This window comes from Quercus suber, unplaced genomic scaffold (assembly GCF_002906115.3).
Source record: "Quercus suber isolate HL8 unplaced genomic scaffold, Cork oak 2.0 scaffold_97, whole genome shotgun sequence".
NCBI lineage: Eukaryota > Viridiplantae > Streptophyta > Magnoliopsida > Fagales > Fagaceae > Quercus > Quercus suber.
Genome location: NW_027069562.1, coordinates 1,134,598 through 1,155,688, shown reverse-complemented (window position 1 = coordinate 1,155,688; position 21,091 = coordinate 1,134,598). Strand labels below are relative to the sequence as shown.

The 21,091-nt window shown below is 33.2% G+C and overlaps 1 protein-coding gene across 1 annotated transcript; it reads left to right on the top strand.

Annotated features, from left to right (window-relative positions):
- The first annotated feature begins 10,295 nt into the window (after positions 1-10,295).
- Positions 10,296-14,570, top strand: LOC112036272 (DNA-directed RNA polymerase II subunit RPB7). The gene is made up of 6 exons (XM_065774733.1): positions 10,296-10,660; positions 10,783-10,948; positions 11,031-11,081; positions 11,477-11,542; positions 11,640-11,708; positions 14,267-14,570. Exons 1-6 carry the CDS (start codon positions 10,545-10,547, stop codon positions 14,327-14,329), a joined length of 531 nt encoding a protein of 176 aa, XP_065630805.1. The 5' UTR covers positions 10,296-10,544; the 3' UTR covers positions 14,330-14,570.
- The last annotated feature ends 6,521 nt before the right edge of the window (positions 14,571-21,091 follow it).

Below are 21,091 nucleotides of genomic sequence, written 5' to 3'. Positions count from 1 at the left end.
AAATTTTACACTTGTTGAGTTTGCATATTATTATTGAATCTCATAAGAGTTCATCATTACATACTATTTTATTATCCACTATTAACAACTTGCCACCTTAGATAGTTATATTTTTGTTCTGCTTATATTTTAAACAAAATAAACCAATAGAAATAAATTAAATTAGACTAAATTACCACTTAAAAATAAACCAATTCGACATTATAAATCCCAAAGAATTAGGATTATCCCAAATCAACTCAAAATTACATTTTCTTTTTCTTGCCTTAAAAAAAAGGTTAAATTTTGTTTTACATCTGGCCTAAAGCTTATAATGAAGAAATGTAGAAGGCTTAATTAATTAGCTCATACTGAGTTTTTGGCAGCATATTGAGTTTTTTATATGTATCTTTATTCCCTGTGGTTGATTGTCATACATATCGTTTGTGCAAGAAATTAGGCTATACATTGAGATCCTTGCCAATTTATCTTCAACATGTGCTTATATTACTCTTGACTCCCTAAACTTCATGCAGTATGGCTGCTGTTCCTGCTCAGATCCCTGATGAGTTCGGTCCTAGTCCCAATGAGGATTTGGTATTAAGGTTTCTAAAAGAACATCGATCGTGCGCTGTTTAGGAAGGCAAGGTAAAATTAAAACCGACCACCTGCTGAATATTCTCTTCTTATCCTTTTATATTATGTTGATTTTTTTTTTCTTCCCATTTCTAAAATTCTAAGTTTGTCAATGTTATTACTAGGTTTGAATGCATAGTTATGCCCATTAGTTGGGTTAAATTAGATTGGTTGACTGTTGCACACTCTTATATAAAAGGTTACACTTAGATAATTAAAGACATTACCATTGATAAGATTTAGAGAGGTTTGACTATTTTAGTCTTTTAGCATTGGACTAAGATAACCAAATTGAATTGTGAGAGCCAAGAGAATCAAATTTTGATGTATGTATTCGTTGTAAACATGGTGGGTAATGGGTTTGATTGCTATTATGGCAATGTTTACACTAGCATGCATGGCATAAGTAGCAGGATAAACGGCTAAAAACATTGTGTTTCTTTCCCAATAAGCATACTTCTTTTAACTTGTAACAAAGATCACGGTAACAATTGAGTGATTTGTTCATTGAAACACTAAAGAGTGGATAAATATTTTTGAAGTTATGGGTATATGAAAATGTGTTTGTTGTTTGATGGAATACTCTGTATCAAATATAAAATGTAAGATAATGAGACAACTCAAAGGGGACATCTACCTGGTTTTTCTCCATTTCCATAATTTCTTCCTGCAAAAACCAAAATAAGGTTAAATTGGGGTCTCTCACAACCAAAATTACCAAATAAATTACCAAGATTTTTTTTACTTTCGTTAAAAATATACCTGTTTTCTCTATAATTCTTGGTTCATTTCTTTAAGTTTTGCAACTTCTGCTTCCAGTTCCAAGGTATAGGCCTGCCAGAAACCCAAAAGAGAAAAGTGAAGTTTATTATCAACTTCTATAAACAAAAATCGAAATCTCATAAATTTATAAAGTTGTAGCTGATACATGATTCAACAAAATATCTTCACTTCAAATGAATACAATCACAATGACATGGGCTTTTTTTTTTTTTTAAAGTAATATGATTTAGCCTTTAGACATTAGCCAAGTTAATATGGAAGAGATTTACCTTTTTTTTTCCTATTTATGATATCTATGTTACATTGGCTGTCTAAGTGGACACTTCACTTGATTGTCTCCAAAAAGCCAAAAGTTACCACAAATCCTAAAAGCCAAATCTGTATAGTAGCTTTAGAATTATTAGCAACAATGTTTATTGTAGGACTGTTCTAGGTGGTGAAGCCTAGGTTGTCCTGCTGCATCAGTTTCTTTTTTCATCAATTTTTTTAATAAGTATTAAAACAGTACAAATACACACCCACAAGATCTCCAATTATTACTATCTGAAATTAAGGAGATAAACAAAATCAAGAAATGAAGAGCAATTGAAAGTCCTATTGCCTACTACAAGCATCTAGTTATACAAAAACCTCATGAAACATGAAGTTAGTAAATTTAATATAAGTTTGACATTGTTGAGGTCCTATTGTTTCACTTTCTCCATAGGATCCACATAATGTGCAAAGGAACTGCACACAAAGTTTGCCATAGGGTGTACAAATTGCTGCTATTAATTAAACCCTTATATTATTTCACTTTCTCCATAAACTATAGTTTTACTGTTGCTATTAATTAAAGCCATATATTTTCTCAATTATCAGATTAAAATGACTACAGATAGAGTGTTATAAATTAAAATAAACTTCATATTATCTGTAGCTCTGCACTATGCACTAGCATTCTATCAAATGTATCAAGTGTATTGCATCCTTTTATTTTTCTCCCGTTGTTGCTTTTTTTTTTTTTTTTTTTTTTTTTTTTTTTGGGGGGGGGGGGTGGGGAGTGATATTTTAATTTCCCTTGATAACTGCTTTATTTTTGTTTTTTAGGATCAATAGCTACAATCATATATACAAAGGTTATGGCATATTGCATCTCATCACCATGGTTCTATCATGTGCAGGATTCAGGGCCACTAAAATGCCATGGTCGTAATGATGAGTTACAAAAACGATGCCCTATAGTGGTGGATTATCGCATCCTCGACATTGTCCAGAGAGTTGGATTAATTGGGTTGTATAGGATCCCATGTATGGAGATTGATCATAACTTGATAACGGCCTTGGTTGAGCAATGGTGGCCTGAAACCCACACCTTCCACTTGCCACATGATGAGACAACAATCACATTACAAGATGTGGAAGTTCTTTTCGGGATTCCAATCGATGGTGAGGCAATTGTTGGAACAACTGACTTGAAATGGGAGGCTGAATGTCAGAGTATGCTTAGAATTGCTACTAATGGAACGGTGCTTAAAGGATAAAGGATCCAAATTAACAAGCTACTAGAAAAAATTGACCACGAGTTGCCCAATGATATAGCAAAGGTGGTTGTGCATCAATATGCACGGTGTTATATTTTAACACTCCTGACAGACACAATTTTTGTCGACAAGTTTGGCGATAGGGTGCATATGATGTGGTTGCAGATGTTGAGGGACCTTTGCAATCCACCTCAGTACAATTGGGGGAGTGTTTGCCTTGCATGGTTGTACAGAGAGTTATGTAGGGCAATTGACAGAGGTGCCAGTCAGATTGGTGGGGCCTTGCTACTATTTTAGTATTGGGCATGTCAAAGTCGCCAACACCCTTGTCAAAATCACCATTGTCAATCCTCTCTTCGTACTCATCTCTATCATCAACATCTTCCCCAACATAGTCTTCGTCTTCATCTTCATCTTCATCTTCAACTTCTGGAACTATAGAGGATTCACCTCGATGTATACAAAATTGATCTTCATATCTATTTCTAGGTTCGCTCTCAATTGTTGCTGGTATCTCTTGAAAATGGGGCGTATAGCCTCCCAATGTGGTGCATCGATCATCTAGGACTGCAAACTGTAGAGATGTAGTTGTTTGTACAATTTCTTCCTCTATGCCGACTTCCGCACGTGCTCCAAGGTGATGTACAACTCAAAATCTGCTACTTGTTCCCATTTCTACATCTTACTAAACATGAATTTCACATGTTTGTCCTCTGTTATCGCCATATATTTGTAATTAATGCATTGATTGAGGACTTCAAATGGAGAACGGAAAGTAATATGTATGTCATGTAAAGTAGGGTTCACCTGCAACTCTTCCATAATTTTTACTTTCAGCTCATTCAGGGTCTTTAGCTTACGGCGTATCATCATATAGTAGCACTGGATACCCGGACCTTAAAATGAGAATTCGTCATAAGGGTTGGCATTGTTAAGAGGTCTACCGTAGTATTTATTTATATGAATCATTGTCAACCTATAGATCATCAAGTGCAATTGTGTTAGTGATAAATTTATAACGCTCAATCAACATCAATCACACAACTTTGCATATGAAATGCCAACAATACTAACCTCAACCAAATTTGCATATACTCTCCTTTAGTAATCTTACAAAAATAGTCATTACCAATTTCATATTCTTTAAAAATTCCAAATCATTCTAGGGGCATGACTTTCAAAACCCATTCAAATAAGTTATGATGAACAAAAATATTATATATCAACCAGTTATCCATTGAAATCTCTGTTACAAATCTTAAACAAATATATCTTGAAATAATTTATGGTAAAAAGACTAAGGTATCAAACTCATAATCCATTTCATATCCATGATAAAGACCTAAAAGTACTAAATATTCCTAACAATTGACCACAATATTTAGTACTAAATATTCCTAGCACGAGCTCACAATATTAATTTTTAAAAAAAAAACTTAGCATATTATCACAATATTTACACTAACAAACAAAACAAATATTCCAATTAATAACATAATAATCACAATATTTGGTACTAAATATTCACAATAATCACAATATTATTTATTTATTTTTTTAAAACATAGCAAATAATTTAATCACAATATTTACACTAACAAAAAAAAAATCCCAATATGTTGTAATTTAATCACAATTATTTACTAAATATTCCCAATAATTAATCATAATATTACTAGTCATTATAGATATTTTTTCTTAAGTAGATTCATGATCTTATATAAATGTGTCCTAATATTAATTTCAAAAAAAAAAAAAGCAAATAGTCACAATATACTAACAAATAAATTAATCACAATATTTACACTAACAAATAACAAAAACAAAACTTTTCCTAATATGTTCTAAATTTTTCTTTAAAAAAAAAAACTAGCAAATAATCACAATATACTAACAAATACATTAATCACAATATTTACACTAATAAATAACAAAAACAAAACTTTTCCAATATGTTCTAAATTTTTCTTAAAAAATAAAAACAAAAAAAACAAAAACTAGCAAATAATCACAATATACTAACAAATAAATTAATCACAATATTTACACTAACAAATAACAAAAACAAAATTTTTCCTAATATGTTCTAAATTTTTTCTTAAAACAAAAACTAACAAATAATCACAATATTGTAAAAACATTACCTGAGAGTATTGTGTGAGATGAGTGTTCTGTGAGATGAGTGTTCTATGAGTGCAATTGAGAGACGGTTTAGGAAATGAGCTTCTGAGCTGAGTTTCTGAAGAGTATAGAGCTAAAGGTGTGTGAGACCCCACTGTAAGGAGCAAAATCGGTCCCAGCTAGGACCCACGGCAACACATGGAGGGCTAGGGACCATTCATGAAAATCAAGTCCTTTGGACTCGATTTCCAGCTCAGTACCCATGTGACTGTTGATACTGTGAGATGAGACTGATGATGCTGTGGGATGGACTGATGTGACTAGGAAATCGAGTTCACTGGACTCGGTTTTTATACATAGAAACCGAGTTCAGTGGACTCGATTTCCATGTATAAAAACCGAGTCTAGTGAACTCGATTTTTGTGAGATGGACTGATGTGACTAGGAAATCGAGTTCACTGGACTCGGTTTTTATACATAGAAACCAAGTTCAGTGGACTCGATTTCCATGTATAAAAATCGAGTCCAGTGAACTCAATTTTTATGTATAAGAAACGAGTCCAGTGAACTCGATTTCTTCGCCTACGTGGATACTTATCCACCTCAGCTGTGGGCAAAACAGGAGAATAACAACAGGAAAATCGAGTCCTCTAAACTTGAATTGTTAAAAACCAAAATACTTTGAAACGTTCCCAAATTATCGTCAGGAAAACCAATTTCCACTCCATCATAATCTCATTGAACTTCATCGCAACACCGCCATGAATCCCGAATAGTAAAGCATCTCCAATAGACTCTTTAAACCCATTTTTGGAGAGCAAACCCACAAAAAATCATCAGCTCCAACAACAACCTCTCCAAAACAGGAGAATAACAACAGGAAAATTGAGTCATCTGAACTCGAATTGTTAAAAACCAAAATACTTTGAAACGTTCCTAAATTATCGTCAGGAAAACCAATTTCCACTCCATCATAATCTCATCGAACTTCATCGCAACACCGCCATGAATCCCGAATAGTAAAGCATCTCCAATAGACTCTTTAAACCCATTTTTGGAGAGCAAACCCACAAAAAATCATCAACTCCAACAACAACCTCTCCAAAATTCAATTTTGTTTTAGAGTTGCCACAGTAGCTCTCTTAACCAAGCGAGCACTGTAGCAACTCCAAATCATTTTTTTCCAACATTTTCTCAACGGCTAAAAATGACAACAAAATGCAATTGAATCACAAAACATAGTCTTTCTCATAAAACTAATGAAATAAGAAGAAAACAGATCTAACCCATCAGGGCTGCATGTCACTAGCTGTGGTGAAGGCAGAGTAGGCGATGGAGGACAAAGATGACAAGCTTTTGTTAAAAAAACAAAGACTAATGGAGTAAGTGTTTTTAAAAAGGAAAATTAATTAGAATTTAATGAATAAGAATAATAATTCCTTAAAATAAGATTAAATTGCGTTTTTATTAAAAAATAAAAATGGATAATGATAAATTAATGAAATATCAATAATTAAAAGATAAAAAATTGATGAATTTTTTAGTGAAGAATTATTGAATATATGATAAATTTTAAATTACATCAAATTTTAAAAAATTTGTGCAAGAGTAACATAGATTTGATAAAGACTAACAAATAAATATGAGTGAAAATTAGTTTCAAAAAAAAAAAAGAGTAAAAATTAAAATTAGACAGTTAATAATATAGATTTTTTAATTTATAATTTCTATCATTTCTATGTTTCGCTCAATTTATGTAAATTTTGATCCAATTCGTTTTAGATCTGTGATGATTCTTTGTTCAATGTCTTCAAAAATACATTTCTTACAAATTCCTATGATGCTTGGACTTTTAATTTTGCTTTGATCATTTTTGTATTTGGATTTGCCCAAAGGATTTAGATCTAGGTGTTTCCGTACTAGATCTGTTGACCTATTTATGTCAATTTTGCTTATAAATGCTGTTATTAATTTTTGGTATTTTTGTGTGTGTGATGTAAATGGTTTAGGGAATTGAGCTGACGCTTGAATTTATCTATTGTTTTAGCTCAAAATCCAAATTATCTGAGATTTGGTTTAGGGGTTATTCAATTTGGGAAATTCAGGTTATGTGAATGTGAGGGTATAATTAGCTATGTCGACAAAATGTTATTCATAAAAAAACTAAAGAAAATTTATATATTGATATATTCATTCATTATATTTATAGGTATTGTAGCTATCAATAAAATTTTGAGTGCCCTAGCTGCATTTATGCCCTTAATTGATGTAAGAAGTACGCATTAATCAATGAGAGCTCATGATGGGTGTATTACATGCACAAAGGATAAGTGCTTGTGAGCTGTAGAGAGCAAGGGTCGGGGGTTTAAGTCTCCAAGAGGGAGGTTCACACACATATACACTTAAATTATGCTATAGTAGAATTTTTATCGTCTATATATATAAATGTGTGTGTGTGTGTGTGTATGTGTGTGTGTGTGTGTGTGTGTGTGTGTGTGTGAGAGAGAGAGAGAGAGAGAGAGAGAGAGAGAGAGAGAGAAAAGAAACTCACTGACCTACTTGATAAACACACATTGTCATTTAATGTTCACTCAATCATATTCCCCTTGTAGCTACAAATAAGATCAATCTAGATCATCCAACCTGTCATGTTTAGCACAAAAAAGCAACTAGCCTGATTCTCCAATATCTCACAGCCTAATGCTCAAATCATGTTAAAAAACCACTTTTTCAAATAATTTATCTTAATTTTAGGAAAGAATTTTTACTAAACTAGAGTATTAATAAAAGCAAAGTCTAATCATGTCTTTGGCATGGACTCCTCCTCACCAAACCTTTTTCATCCATTAATTTCAGAAACAAGCAATGCTTGGTTTTTTTAATTCATCAATTCCGCCAAAAGCTTTATAGCTCAAATAGCATTTCTTAGTATTTCTAATAAAGACTTTTAGGGTATAAGGGAGAAGGTAGGTGTAGAACGAAAAAGATGGGATTCCATCAGTGTTGTCAAATAGGGAAATAAAATATTATTGTTTAAAATTCAATTTACTCTCACCTCTTTCTCTCTTAATTAAATAAACATGACAAGTATAAGAATACTCTGATAACCTTCGTCAACTCTCTTGCTAACTACATTGTAGTAGATTAACTTTTCACTATAGAGCTAGATCCAAAAACACGCCTATCAAAATTTAATGCCCAAAAAGACAACAAAAAGGAAGGACATATGCTCAATCCTCTAACTTGCACTGTGAGAGACATTCAGGGCCCGTTTGGTAGAGGAGTTTTAGCAATGTTATTTGTAGTTTTTTGAAATACGTGTGTGAAAAAGTGTGTAATATTGTTTTAAAACTGAAAATGAGTTGTTTAAGGACATATGCTCAATCCTCTAGCTTGCATTGTGATGAACATTCAGGCCCGTTTGGTAGAAGAGTTTGAGTAATGTTGTTTGTAGTTTTTTGAAATACGTGTTTGTGAAAAAGTGTGTAGAAATGTGTGTAATGTTGTTTAAAACTGAAAATGAGTTGTTTAACAACTCTACCAATTAGGGCCTCAATTATTAGAGTTGGAAACTTTGCATTTATTAGGATTTCTATAGACTTATGGCATTATGTATTTGACAATTTTCAAAGAAAAAAAACTCTCGAAAAATATGGTATTGGGTTCAAGTGATAGTCCAAATTATAGTGATATTTTTTGTAATGCATGATATTTGTCGTTTGAACTTTGAACCTCATCCCCACCCCCCCTCCTTTTTTTCTTTTTTTTTTGGTTCCCCTCTTTATTAACTCTGGTTCTATTAGTGTGAGTTCCAGTTAGTTCAACTTGTAAAGTTTTTGATAGTTGAATAAAAAATTTAGGGTTTAATCACTATTTACACCAAAAATTGATTGGTTTCTTAATCTAATGATAAAAAGCTATCATCATGAGCGGACACCATAGGTTAAAAAGCTTTCTATTAAAAAAAAAAAAATTCTAGTTCTGTAAAGACTGGACCAACAAAAGAAAACAAGAATTGGGCCCAGTTAACATCTTGGGCCATCAAGACAGAAAGACAAGACATGGTTGAATAAAAAATTTAGGATTTAATCATTGTCTATACCAAAAATTGATTAGTCTCTTAATCTTAATGATAAAAAGTTATCATTAGAAGCAGACATCATAAATTAAAAAACTTTCTATTAAAAAGAAAAAGAAAAAGAAAAAAAAAAAACTCTAGTCCTGTTAAGACTAGACCAACAAAAGAGAACAATAATTGGGCCTAGTTAACATCTTGGGCCATCAAGACAGAAAGACAAGACATGGATACTGCACATGTAGTGAATTACAAACAAAAAGCTGATTGGTCTCTTAATCTAATAATAAAATGATTGGTCTCTTACTCTGATGATAAAAAAACTATCATCAGGAGCGGACACCATAGGTTAAAAAGCTGTCTATTAAAAAAAAAACTCTAGTTCTGTTAAGATTGGACCAACAAAAGAGAACAAGAATTGGGCTCAGTTAACATCTTAGGCCATCAAGATAGAAAGACAAAACATGATTGAATAAAAAATTTAGAGTTTAATCACTGTCTATACCAAAAATTGATTGATCTCTTAATCTTGATGATAAAAAGCTACCACCAGAAAAAGATATCGCAAGTTAAAAAGCTTTTTATTAAATAAATAAATAAATAAATAAAAACCTCTAGTTCTGTTAAGACTGGACCAACCCAAGAGAACAATAATTGGGCCCAGTTAACATCTTGGGCCATCAAGACAGAAAGACAAGACAGGGAAACTGCACACGCAGTGAATTACAAACAAAAAGCAGCCGAAGCCCCATCCTTTCTCCTCTTCCAACCTTTTCCTCTATTTATGGATGAAGCAGAGGATTTTTACTAAGCAAAAGAAAGCGATACAGCTTCGGTCAACAAAACAAAACTCCAAGGGATTGGAGTTAAAAACCAACTCAGTTGAAGGAGATTGAATTAAACGACCCTAATCTGGGATTACAGTTGTAAAAGCAACATAACCTAGAAAGAAAGAAAGAAAGAAAGAAAGAAAGAAAAACCCTTGAATCCAGTAACCAAGAAAGCCCTCAATCTTGGAAAAAAGTTTTAAACTTTACAAAGAGAAAGAGAAAAAAGATGTTCTTCCACATAGTACTGGAGCGGAACATGCAGCTCCACCCTCGCCACTTCGGCCGCAACCTCCGTGACAACATTGTCGCCAAGCTCATGAAAGATGTCGAGGGCACCTGCAGGTTCTCTCTTTTTACTAAGCAAAAGAAAGCGATACAGCTTCGGTCAACAAAACAAAACTCCAAGGGATTGGAGTTAAAAACCAACTCAGTTGAAGGAGATTGAATTAAACGACCCTAATCTGGGATTACAGTTGTAAAAGCAACATAACCTAGAAAGAAAGAAAGAAAGAAAGAAAAACCCTTGAATCCAGTAACCAAGAAAGCCCTCAATCTTGGAAAAAAGTTTTAAACTTTACAAAGAGAAAGAGAAAAAAGATGTTCTTCCACATAGTACTGGAGCGGAACATGCAGCTCCACCCTCGCCACTTCGGCCGCAACCTCCGTGACAACATTGTCGCCAAGCTCATGAAAGATGTCGAGGGCACCTGCAGGTTCTCTCTGTTTTTCATTCTTAAATCCCAATTTCTTGATTTTGGTTTCTGGGTTTTCTCTGTTTTGGTTCCATGGTCTAAAATTTTGTTACTTTCTTAAAATTATAATTATATTTATGCAGTGGTCGACATGGGTTTGTAGTGGCAATAACTGGAATTGAGAATATTGGGAAAGGGTTGATTCGTGATGGAACTGGATTTGTCTCCTTTCCAGTGAAGTACCAATGTGTTGTTTTCAGACCCTTTAAAGGCGAGATTTTAGAGGCTGTTGTTACTATGGTCAACAAGGTATCTATATTAGAATTGCAAGTTTTTTATTTATTTTTTAATAACTTTAGCATATATTTTGAACTATATTGAAATCTTACAGATGGGATTTTTTGCCGAAGCTGGGCCTGTTCAAATTTTTGTTTCAAACCATGTAAGTTTTGCTCTCCATTTATACGTGACTAGGATGTATGTTCTGACAATCATCCTCTAAAGTCTAAACCAGAGGACTTGATGTCGAATTTGTATTGGAGTGATGCTAGAGATACTACAAATTTACTACATAAACCAAAAATAATAATTAAAACTTTCATTCATTATTATGTTGAAGTGGCACCAATAGTTTGTAAGCTTTAGTAGTAGCTCTAGCATTTTCCTTTGTATTGTATACGTGTGAATTTTCAAGATGTTCACAGTCTCTCTTCTTGTGTAAATTCTTGTTTGTTGGTTCCTAAAGCTCATTTGAGTTCCCGTTTCCATCATTTTTGAAAGTTTAATTATATCTGCTTTGGTTGTTGTACATATATAAATTATTACTTTTTGTTTTAGTTGATACCGGATGATATGGAATTCCAATCTGGAGATATGCCAAATTATACAACTTCAGATGGATCAGTAAGTCTTAGTTCTAACTTCTTCTTTTTCAGAAGAAATTTGATAAATTTCTAGTTTAAAATTGTATGCTTGAAATTGATATCTTGGTCTCCTTCAGGTTAAGATACAAAAGGATAGTGAAGTCCGGCTGAAGATAATTGGAACTCGAGTTGATGCTACAGAAATTGTATGTCGTTATTCCATTTTGTTACCACTATTTGAAAGCTTAACATAATGTTATCTTGTAATTGAATTGAAGTGAAATTCAGCTCAGTTAAATTTTGACCACAAATTTATTTTCCAAAAACACAATCTTAAAATAGAAGGCATGTAGTAGCATGGGTAGAAATTTGGTTAAACAATTAAGTAGGTGAAAAGGGTGGAGCCAATCTGGATGGTGGTTATCAATTTGCTACAGAAGATTTCCTCTTTGTTTCAGGGCTAGGGTTGGATCCACTTAAGTTGTGTAATATATGCCATGACTGTGAACATTTTATGGCTACCTTTTATCTATTGTGGATAGGATTAAGAAATCGAGTATAATTAGGACTACCATTCCATTATTTTTAAGAAGGTTTAGGGATTCTGAAGATAAATTTTTTTAGTTAGTTTTTTGACCTTTTGCCATTCCTCATGTAGTTCAGTGAGTTAAGTCCCCATTTAAGAGTACATCTTATGAATTCCTGTATTTATTTTATATCCTTCGATACTTATATGAGCACATCCATTCCCTCATCCATCACCCAGCTACTTCTCGTCCTAAGTTGGTCTAAATAAAGGGATTTTGATTGGTTTGTGAAATTGCAAGCAGACCCAGAGGATATCATGAATGAGATATAGTATAGGGTGATGATGGTTCCTATTATAAATTCTCTCTTTTTACTGTCAATAAGTGACCTTGGGTTCACTTTCACCTGCAATTCAAATAGAACAAAAGCACAGTCTAAACAGTTTAATACGAGTTGATTTAAGAAACCAACTCTAGAGTGGAACTCCTACAAGGAAAATCATCTAGGCGCACCTTCTTTAGAACCCCCATCTATATGCATCCCAATTTGGGCCATGTGGAATAAACTGCTGAGGTTATATAGGCTGTTGTTCAATATGGATCTTTCTATTTAGGCCCAAGGTTGGTCTTGATTTGTTGGTGTTTGATTTTTTGAATTTGAGGGGTCACTGCCATTGAATTTGTAGGCTATTAGTAGCTTAGATTGATTTTTTTTAATAGTCAATGAAAATTCTATGATGGAATGAATAACGGTGACAACAAATGTAAACTCCAATGACTAAACCTACAAAAACGAAACTTAAATGACGTAAACGAAAATTGACCAAACTTAAAGGGTGTAATTTGTGTTTTTTGTCTTTTTGTTTGTTTTTTTTTTGTTTGTTTTTATGTTTTCTTCTTCCTAGGTGGATTCCTTATATGTATTATTGTTAATATATTTTTCAGCATAAATATTTAATGTGTCAAAATTAATAAGAGTATAGAAAGGTAAAAATAAAATCTTTCCTATTTCATCAATGTCTTCTATGGTTCAAAACATATGAAAGGAAAGCAAAGGAAAGGGTAAAGGAAAGTAAGATAGCAATAGCTCAACTGGTTGGCATCTCTTAGTGTTTCCAATGAACACATCTAGAGTTCAAATCCCCCTTCCCTCAACTATCGAATTATAAAAATAAGAAAAAATTTATTAGTAATTTTAATCTAAAAATAAAATAAGATACAGAATAAGGAATAGTACAGTTAGCTTTGAGAAATGATAAAATTTGTTTTTCTTCATGAAAATTTTTGTATAAACAATTATATGTAATTTACTATTTTATATGTTTATTAATTTAGTTCTTTTTTATTTCTATATATTAATGATCTTTGAATTCTATTTTATTTTCCTCATAATTTGATAGTTACATCAATTGGGGAAGGGGGATTTGAACCCTAGTTATCCTCATAAATGAGAACAGACAATGCCACTAAGTTACAAGACTTTTGTCAATTAAATTTAAATTCAATGTGTTACATTGTGTGTATTTATGCCTACATGTCCATATTTATAATATATGCACGTGTATGTATTATGTATTTTGCCCTCTCTAGAGTCAAATTCTGGCTCTGCCACTGTGTCTTATAGTTGTCTGGTCTGCATTGGTGTTGATGCAAGAATCTTTTCAAAGCATGCGCCATGAAGCATAAGTTTACTTGTTTTTCAAAACAGCTTTTCATGAAAATTTATGTTTGCACGAATTAAAGTATTTCCTTGATTTTACCTACCTGCCATATTAATGTTTGCCCTATGGATTCTCACCATGAGGGAACTCTTATAACTTTATTTTTGGAGGAAGGAGGATCTTGTCATGCCTTAGGGCATTGGTTCCTGTGGTAAAAAAGTGTGAGGTAGGTTGGACCTGAGGATTTCTGCTCCCAAAAAATAAAAAATAAAAAAATAAAAAAAGTTGGACCTGAGGATCACATATTGCCTATAAAAGCGAGGCTCTTGTCATTTTCATTTAGACTCACCTGTTTTCTTTTAGTTTTGGCATTGAAGCCAGTCTTGTTTCAGTCAAATCATGTCTGAATTTGAATGTCATTGGTTATTGAGTATTTCTCATTGGACTAAGTGGTTAAAGCTAATCATTTTTTAAGAGAACAAGACATGAAATCTTTGGTGACTCTTTGATCATATTATGAATCTGAAATTTAGCTTTTTATGTGTTTCTTATCTAATATGTTTCCCTTTTTTACAGTTCTGCATTGGTACCATAAAAGATGATTTCTTGGGTGTGATCAATGATCCTGCAGCGGCTTAGCGAAGTGGCTGGATGACGTTTTCTTTGCTTGTGTTACCTGCTTGTCTTGTACTTCTAAAAATTCCTGTTGTATAATATTAGTAACCAGGATTATTCAGACTACACTCTAGGGGGGTACTTAGTGATGCTGAATCATTGTTGGATAGAAGTTTTTTGTGTCTGCATTGCTGAATCACTGAATTGGTTTTAGTTTCTGGTTTACTGAATTTAGAAATTTGTCAAAGGCCAGCGCCCTTAATTATGGACTCAGATCCTTTGGATATACTACCTGCTTGACCTCAATGGCAACTGGGTAATGTTGCTTTGATGGTATAATCTGGTACCAACAAAGAGAAAAAATACACCCAAATTCTGACTTTAATTGAGATTTCTCTATGTTGTGCTATATTTCTTCAATCAAAATGTACCCTTTGCTTTCCTGGCTATTGAGTATTGACTGATGATTGGGTAAGCACCAAAACTTGGGTTTTATTGTTTGTCATCCCACGAATTTGTGTCCATGAGGCCTATGTGCTTCGCAAGGAATGAAGTTACAATAAGCAGTTAGTTCAAAGAAATTAGTCATCTTCAATTAAGGTAGACACAGAATCTTAGATCATTTTCTTTTCTTTTCTTTTTTTTTTCTTTTTTTTTTTTTTTTTTTTTTTTTTTTTTTTTGATGAACGGAATCTTACATCATTTTCATGAGATTTGAGAGTGGTTATATATATATATAGTTAGGGCAAAACTTAGATACAGTATTTTAGATATAATTCTTTAGGTACCTCCTTTAAATTACCGTCACCTATCTAATTTAATGACTCCACTAATTGATGTTAAAACACCATCTCCTTTGTTTTCTCTTAGCTCGAGAGAAAATCTGAGAGCTTAAAATTTCTCACCCAGTAACCAGATTTCTTCTTCCTCCATTTTATTTGATGTTTCAATATTTATCAGTTACCAAACAAAAAAAATGGGAAAAAAAAACTGGTTTGAAGTTGAGTGTTGATGTTAACATTGAAATCCAATTCGTATTCACCCAAACAAAACCATCACAAACCCATACTCCTACCCAAACTCAACAACCACTTCCCTTCCAAACTCCACGCAGCAAGCCTAATCTGGAGATTTGGTGTCAAGATTTAGCTTTGAAAGAAAATCAAAAGCACTAAGAAATCTTTTTTTTTTCCTACCTGTTAGGCACTCCCCTGTAGATCTGCAGACTCACCCCATCTAGAAAAATGAAATTAGGTAGTGCATCCCTTGAATGCATGTGCCTTTGGTCATTGGAAATTTCCATGGATTGATCATCTTTAGCCATTTGGTGTGAGAGTCTAAGAGATTTGATGAATAGGTTTCTAGCGGGCCAAGAAAAGAAAAAGGAAAAAAAAGGGGAAGAAAGAAACAAAATGAGATGGTGTTAACAGACGTTAGCTAAGTTATTAAGCTAGACAGGTGGCAGTAATTTAAAAAGGATACCTAAAGAACTGTATTTAAGGTATTGTATCTAAGTTATATACTAGTCACAACCGATGCATCACACAAAACAGCTATTATTCAAATCCCACAGAGAAAAAAAAGTGTAACTTACATAAACTTTCCTTTAGGTTTTTTGAAGTTACTCTCCCCTTCGTTTTTTTAAATTACTTGTAGCTTCACGCTTGGAACAAGACCATAGAAAACTTAAATAGCGTAAACATGTATCACTAAATAATTAGAATCAAAGAATTTGCAAAATAGAGTAATTGTAATTAAATTTAAATTATGTTTAAAAAATACAAAAGTAATTTACTCAAAATTTATTTTTGGTTTATTTTAGTAGAATAATTAGTTCTAATCAAATTATTAAAAAAAAAAATACATATTTTATTAGTATAATAAAATGTGAAAAAATGTTCAAGAACTTCAATTTACCCATCTTCCCCTAGATTAGTGAAAGTTGTAAGATTATATTCCTGTACTTAACAGGAAGTTTGAAGTGTTAAATGTCGAGTTTGATGAATTCATAATCATAGTCTTAAAAAAATGTTCAATTCTAGATTTACAGAAGCAAATTTATGAACGCCTCCACCTTGACAAGCTCATTTTTTTTTAAGCTACCCTTCTAATAATACTTTTCATGCAAAACTGAATGTTACTCGAAACTTCAATTTGTTGAAAGCATAGTTGGTGCCGATTCTAATACAAATTTTTTTTTTCTATTTTTTAAATGACGGGGAACCTCTTTAAGGTCCCTTTGAACCTACCCTTATTGAGAAAACCCTAGATACACGACTCGCCTGCAAAAACCTTTCATCGGGTTATCCCAAGCCTTTATCCCAGGACCTTGAGGGAGCATGCCCTAAGGCCTACAATCGAGCTAACCCGTGTGGGCTACTATTTAACACATTCTTATATGTATAGAAATGAATGTCACTTGAAAGAATAGAGGAAAAGGAGAAGAAATTGAGAATAAAAAAGGAGAATGATTTAGGATTACAAGAACATTTACACCAAAACTTAAGTTGTATTATTATGTCTGTGACAAAGGTTAATTCAAATAGCATAAGACAAGGGCTTAGCCGCATGAGTTGTGATATTCAGATGTGATAAGGCTTGGCTTGCAGAGCAAATGTGAAATCTGATATCCTCAAGAACAAAGGGTGAGATTTTGTTTTTCAAAAAAAAAAAAAAAAAGTGTGGAGATTTTGGAAAGAATGTCAGAGAATTTCAAACACCAAATGTTAGACTCTCAAGGCCATGTCAACAAATTCCGCAATGATGCAAGATTAGTAGGATCAAATTTCAGAGATGCTCAAGACCTTAATTGAAGAAAAAATACATATTCTAGAGTCAACAGCAACCAAGAAACAACAAATGAAATTTGGGAGATCAAAGAATAGCCAAAAGTTCAAGAATCCTATGGAATTTTAGAGATCGAAGAACAACCAAAAATTCAAGTACCCAATAAAAAAGTACAGGTTTTGCCTCTCAATGGAGACGTCACTCGCAGTATCAAAAGTGCTTGCATAGAGCAAAATATTCTCTCTTTTGAAAAGCCATGGAAACGTGGCTGACGGCCTGACCCCCAAGGGAAAAATTGTCACGAGTTCGAGACCAATTTGTTAAGAATGCATTAACAAGTTAATCAAGATGTGGCTACATTACAGGTCAAGTGGGAGGTGATCTTTGATGAAGATAAATTGTGCCCCCCGGGGGGGGGGGGGGGGGGGGGGTGGGGAGGGGGATGTGGGGTGGTGGGGGTGGTGTGGTGGTGTCAACACTCGGCAAAAGAAGATGTGACACATCTAGTATTTCTAAGAAATTTACGGTTCAAATCTGCCTTCCAATAGTATCGAATTATCCAACCAAAAAAAAAAAAAAAGGCTATATCTCTAGTCCATTTGTTACTCCAATTTTAAAACACAACTTCGTAAAAACCACTGAACTGAACGCAAGCCTATATATGTATTGGTCTTATAAGCGCTTGCCTAACTCAAACATCGAACCAAACAGGCTTAGCACAATTAGCGACTATACAAGAAGGAAACATGAGTATGACTCAACTACATAAAATGCATGCATAAGGTTAAGCTAATTCACTAACAATTGAAGGCTTGAGAGTAGAAAAACACTTCCCAATCTAGCAGGTCTGGGTTTCTTTTTAAATGTTCTCAAGAGTCAAGACAACAAATTCTCTTTACTGACAATGCAACAAGCTCTAGGCTCTTACTATGAAACGCATGAAGCTAAAAACTGAGAGCTCAACTCATAAATCTTTTTTTTTTTTTTACATACCAAAAACAAAGTTCTAATAGACTAACACACACATAGAAAAGTCTGAATACAAAATCAAGACAAGCACGCAATGGCAATTACATAGGGTATAGTGTGTCCACCTTGTCTACATAGGGTATAATGTGTCAAACATAGAGTCAACTAGCTCCAATTAATAATCGTTAAAAGCTCTTGCTCTCGTAAATCTGATATTCTATAAACAACTTTAGAGGTCCTAAGCAAGAGAATACCAGAAAACACCATCCTAAAGACACTAAACGAAAAAATCTCATAGACTGATTCTATAACCGACTGCTGTGAGAATCAACCAAGTCCCACACCCCCAAACACAACCTTAAATCCTTAATTGTTATTCACTTACTGATATAGTTCTGGTCAAGAACTAAATTGCTACACCATTACTAGAACAATCAGCATAAAGCCGCAGAAAGACAGTCAATATCAAATAAATCATCAAATTCTTATCAATGTTAATCTCCTTGAACCAAATCCTTGTTTTCAAGTTCAATTTATGTATTCCTTGGACTCCTAAACCTCTGCTTAGTAAATCAAAATGGGCATTAAACCTAACATAACAAAAAGAAACAAAAATCCGAATATGAAAAAAAAAAAAAAAAAGAAACCAAAAGAAACTAAAAAAAAAAAAAAAAAAGAAACCAAAAGAAACAAACTATAAATTGAAATGAAAGGTATTCATATATCCACTTCTGCTTCAACTTAAGCACAGATCAGTCATCAAGAAATTTAAGCAACAATAGGCCATTAAAATATCAAGAATTTTGTATTGAATAACACTAAATTTCCGTATAATTATGAGAAACCATGTACAAGAAATGTATAAATTTAATAAAAACAACAACAAAATAAAGAACAAATACCATTTTGACAGAGATTGATCAGATCAGAAACTTGGGTTGCTTATGGATCTACTTCCACTTCATCAATGATTATTCAATTCAGATACAAGGTTTTTTTTTTTTTTTTTAATGAAAAATCCTTTATGAAGCTACCAAATTTACATTTAAACACATTTAATAAATAAATATCACATGCAAATCTCAAATTTTGCATCGAACACAGCCATTGTGCACCATATACCATTCCAAGGAAATCGCCAACCATTGCAACCTCAGCCTCACCATTCGCGAAGTTGGGAGAATAACATGTCAAACATAGAGTCGTCTACTCCAATTAGTAATCTTTAAAAGCTGTTGCTCTCATAGATCTTTCATTAAGTGGTCCTTAGCAAGGGTGTACTGAAGCCCTGTTTCAATTGCAATTAAATGCAAGACTGGGAATAGTTCATTCAAAAGAGTGAGCCTTGCACCATACTGCATGCTTGAATCATACTCTTTTACCATACCTAACAACATGGCCAATAAATCTATTCCATATGAAGCTTCCCTATCCATTCCAATTAAGTACAAGTATGGGAATAACTCTTTCAAACCACGACTCCTGCATCATACAATAGGGCAGAATCTTTCAACATAAAATTGACAAAGGGCTCAAGGATTTATAAGCCCAACCTATCGAGGATTTACTGAATCATACTCAACCTTAGTCATTAAGAGAGAGAAAATAATAACCTGCTATAATGATCAGTAAAAATCCCCCTATTCTCCCACACTTCCACACCCTTTCTCACTCTCCATTAGACCTCTAAGTCGCTCAACTTTATAACATTACTATATCAAGTTTAAGTGAAGCCTGGCTAACCTTGTATCAGTCAAATTCTCAAAACAAAAACATCATACACAGAAATAAAGAACCCTTACATATAACAAATACAACACACAAAAAACAGCAACAGGGCAGCAAACATGCAACAATAACAAAAATTCACATCAGTTTCTTGCAGGAACTACTTTATATGATAGCAATTTAAGAATACTAAATTTCAGATTTTTTTTTAAATTAAAAAAAATAAATAAATAAATAAATAAAACACACACACACACACAAAAGCCCAACAAAACTCCATGAGAGCAAAAGCCTAGAAATCCATTACAAAAGCAACCGACAACAAAATTACAACTTCCAGAGAGCAAAGCATTACAGGCCTATCACAGAATCAACCAAAAAAAATAGTAAATTGCAGCACATAATCATAACAGAACCCAAAAACTTATAGACTTGAGACAACTATAGTAAATTGGTTGAGCAGAAAATGCAGAATAACTCATGCAACATCAAGAAGTACGACTTTGGTTTGTTTTCAGTCTTCACGAAGCAATGCACAGAAAAATATTCCACGAAAGTATATTATATATGTGTATATTAATTTTGTTTGATTTGAATACATCTAAAATAAATCCAGATTTTCTATAAAAATTGATTCAGTGTATATAACATCAAAGAAATCTTTTCCTTCCATAAGTTGTTGACTCTAGTCTTCATCCCTTAGATGTGATGAGGCAATTATTAAAAGACAATAAGTATTTCAATAGAGATAACACATAATCATCTCTTTCTATCAAGGATCAAGCTTCGCGGACTAAACAATTTTGGTGTTACATTTTTAATATAAAGATAACTAATAGTCAACACTTTATTCTATTTATGTAGAACAGAAAATTGTTTAAATACTGTGCCATAGTCCAAGGAGCCTCCACTGCCAGTGGATCACCTTCGTCTCCTTCGCTATCACCGGTGACTATAACTATGGCAGTGGTGGAGTCACAGATAGTGTGGCTTGGACATGAGTGAGAAAGTGAGAGAGAAGGAAGAAGAGCAAGCTCCCTGCGTCCGTTTTCTGGGTCACGTAGTCATTGGGTTTTTTTGAGACAGTTGTTTATAGTCGTGGAATGAAGTTAAAAAATTAAATAAATGAATAAATCTCAATGATGTGGATGATGAAAGGTGGCAAAATATTAGGAAATCAACCAAAAATCTAACTTCTTTGGTTTAATATATATCACAAGTCCCAGATACTTGTCAGTTATCATGCAGCCTCATTATAGTGTTCAGGCAAGTGAATGATGAAAGGTTATGCAATTAAGGTAA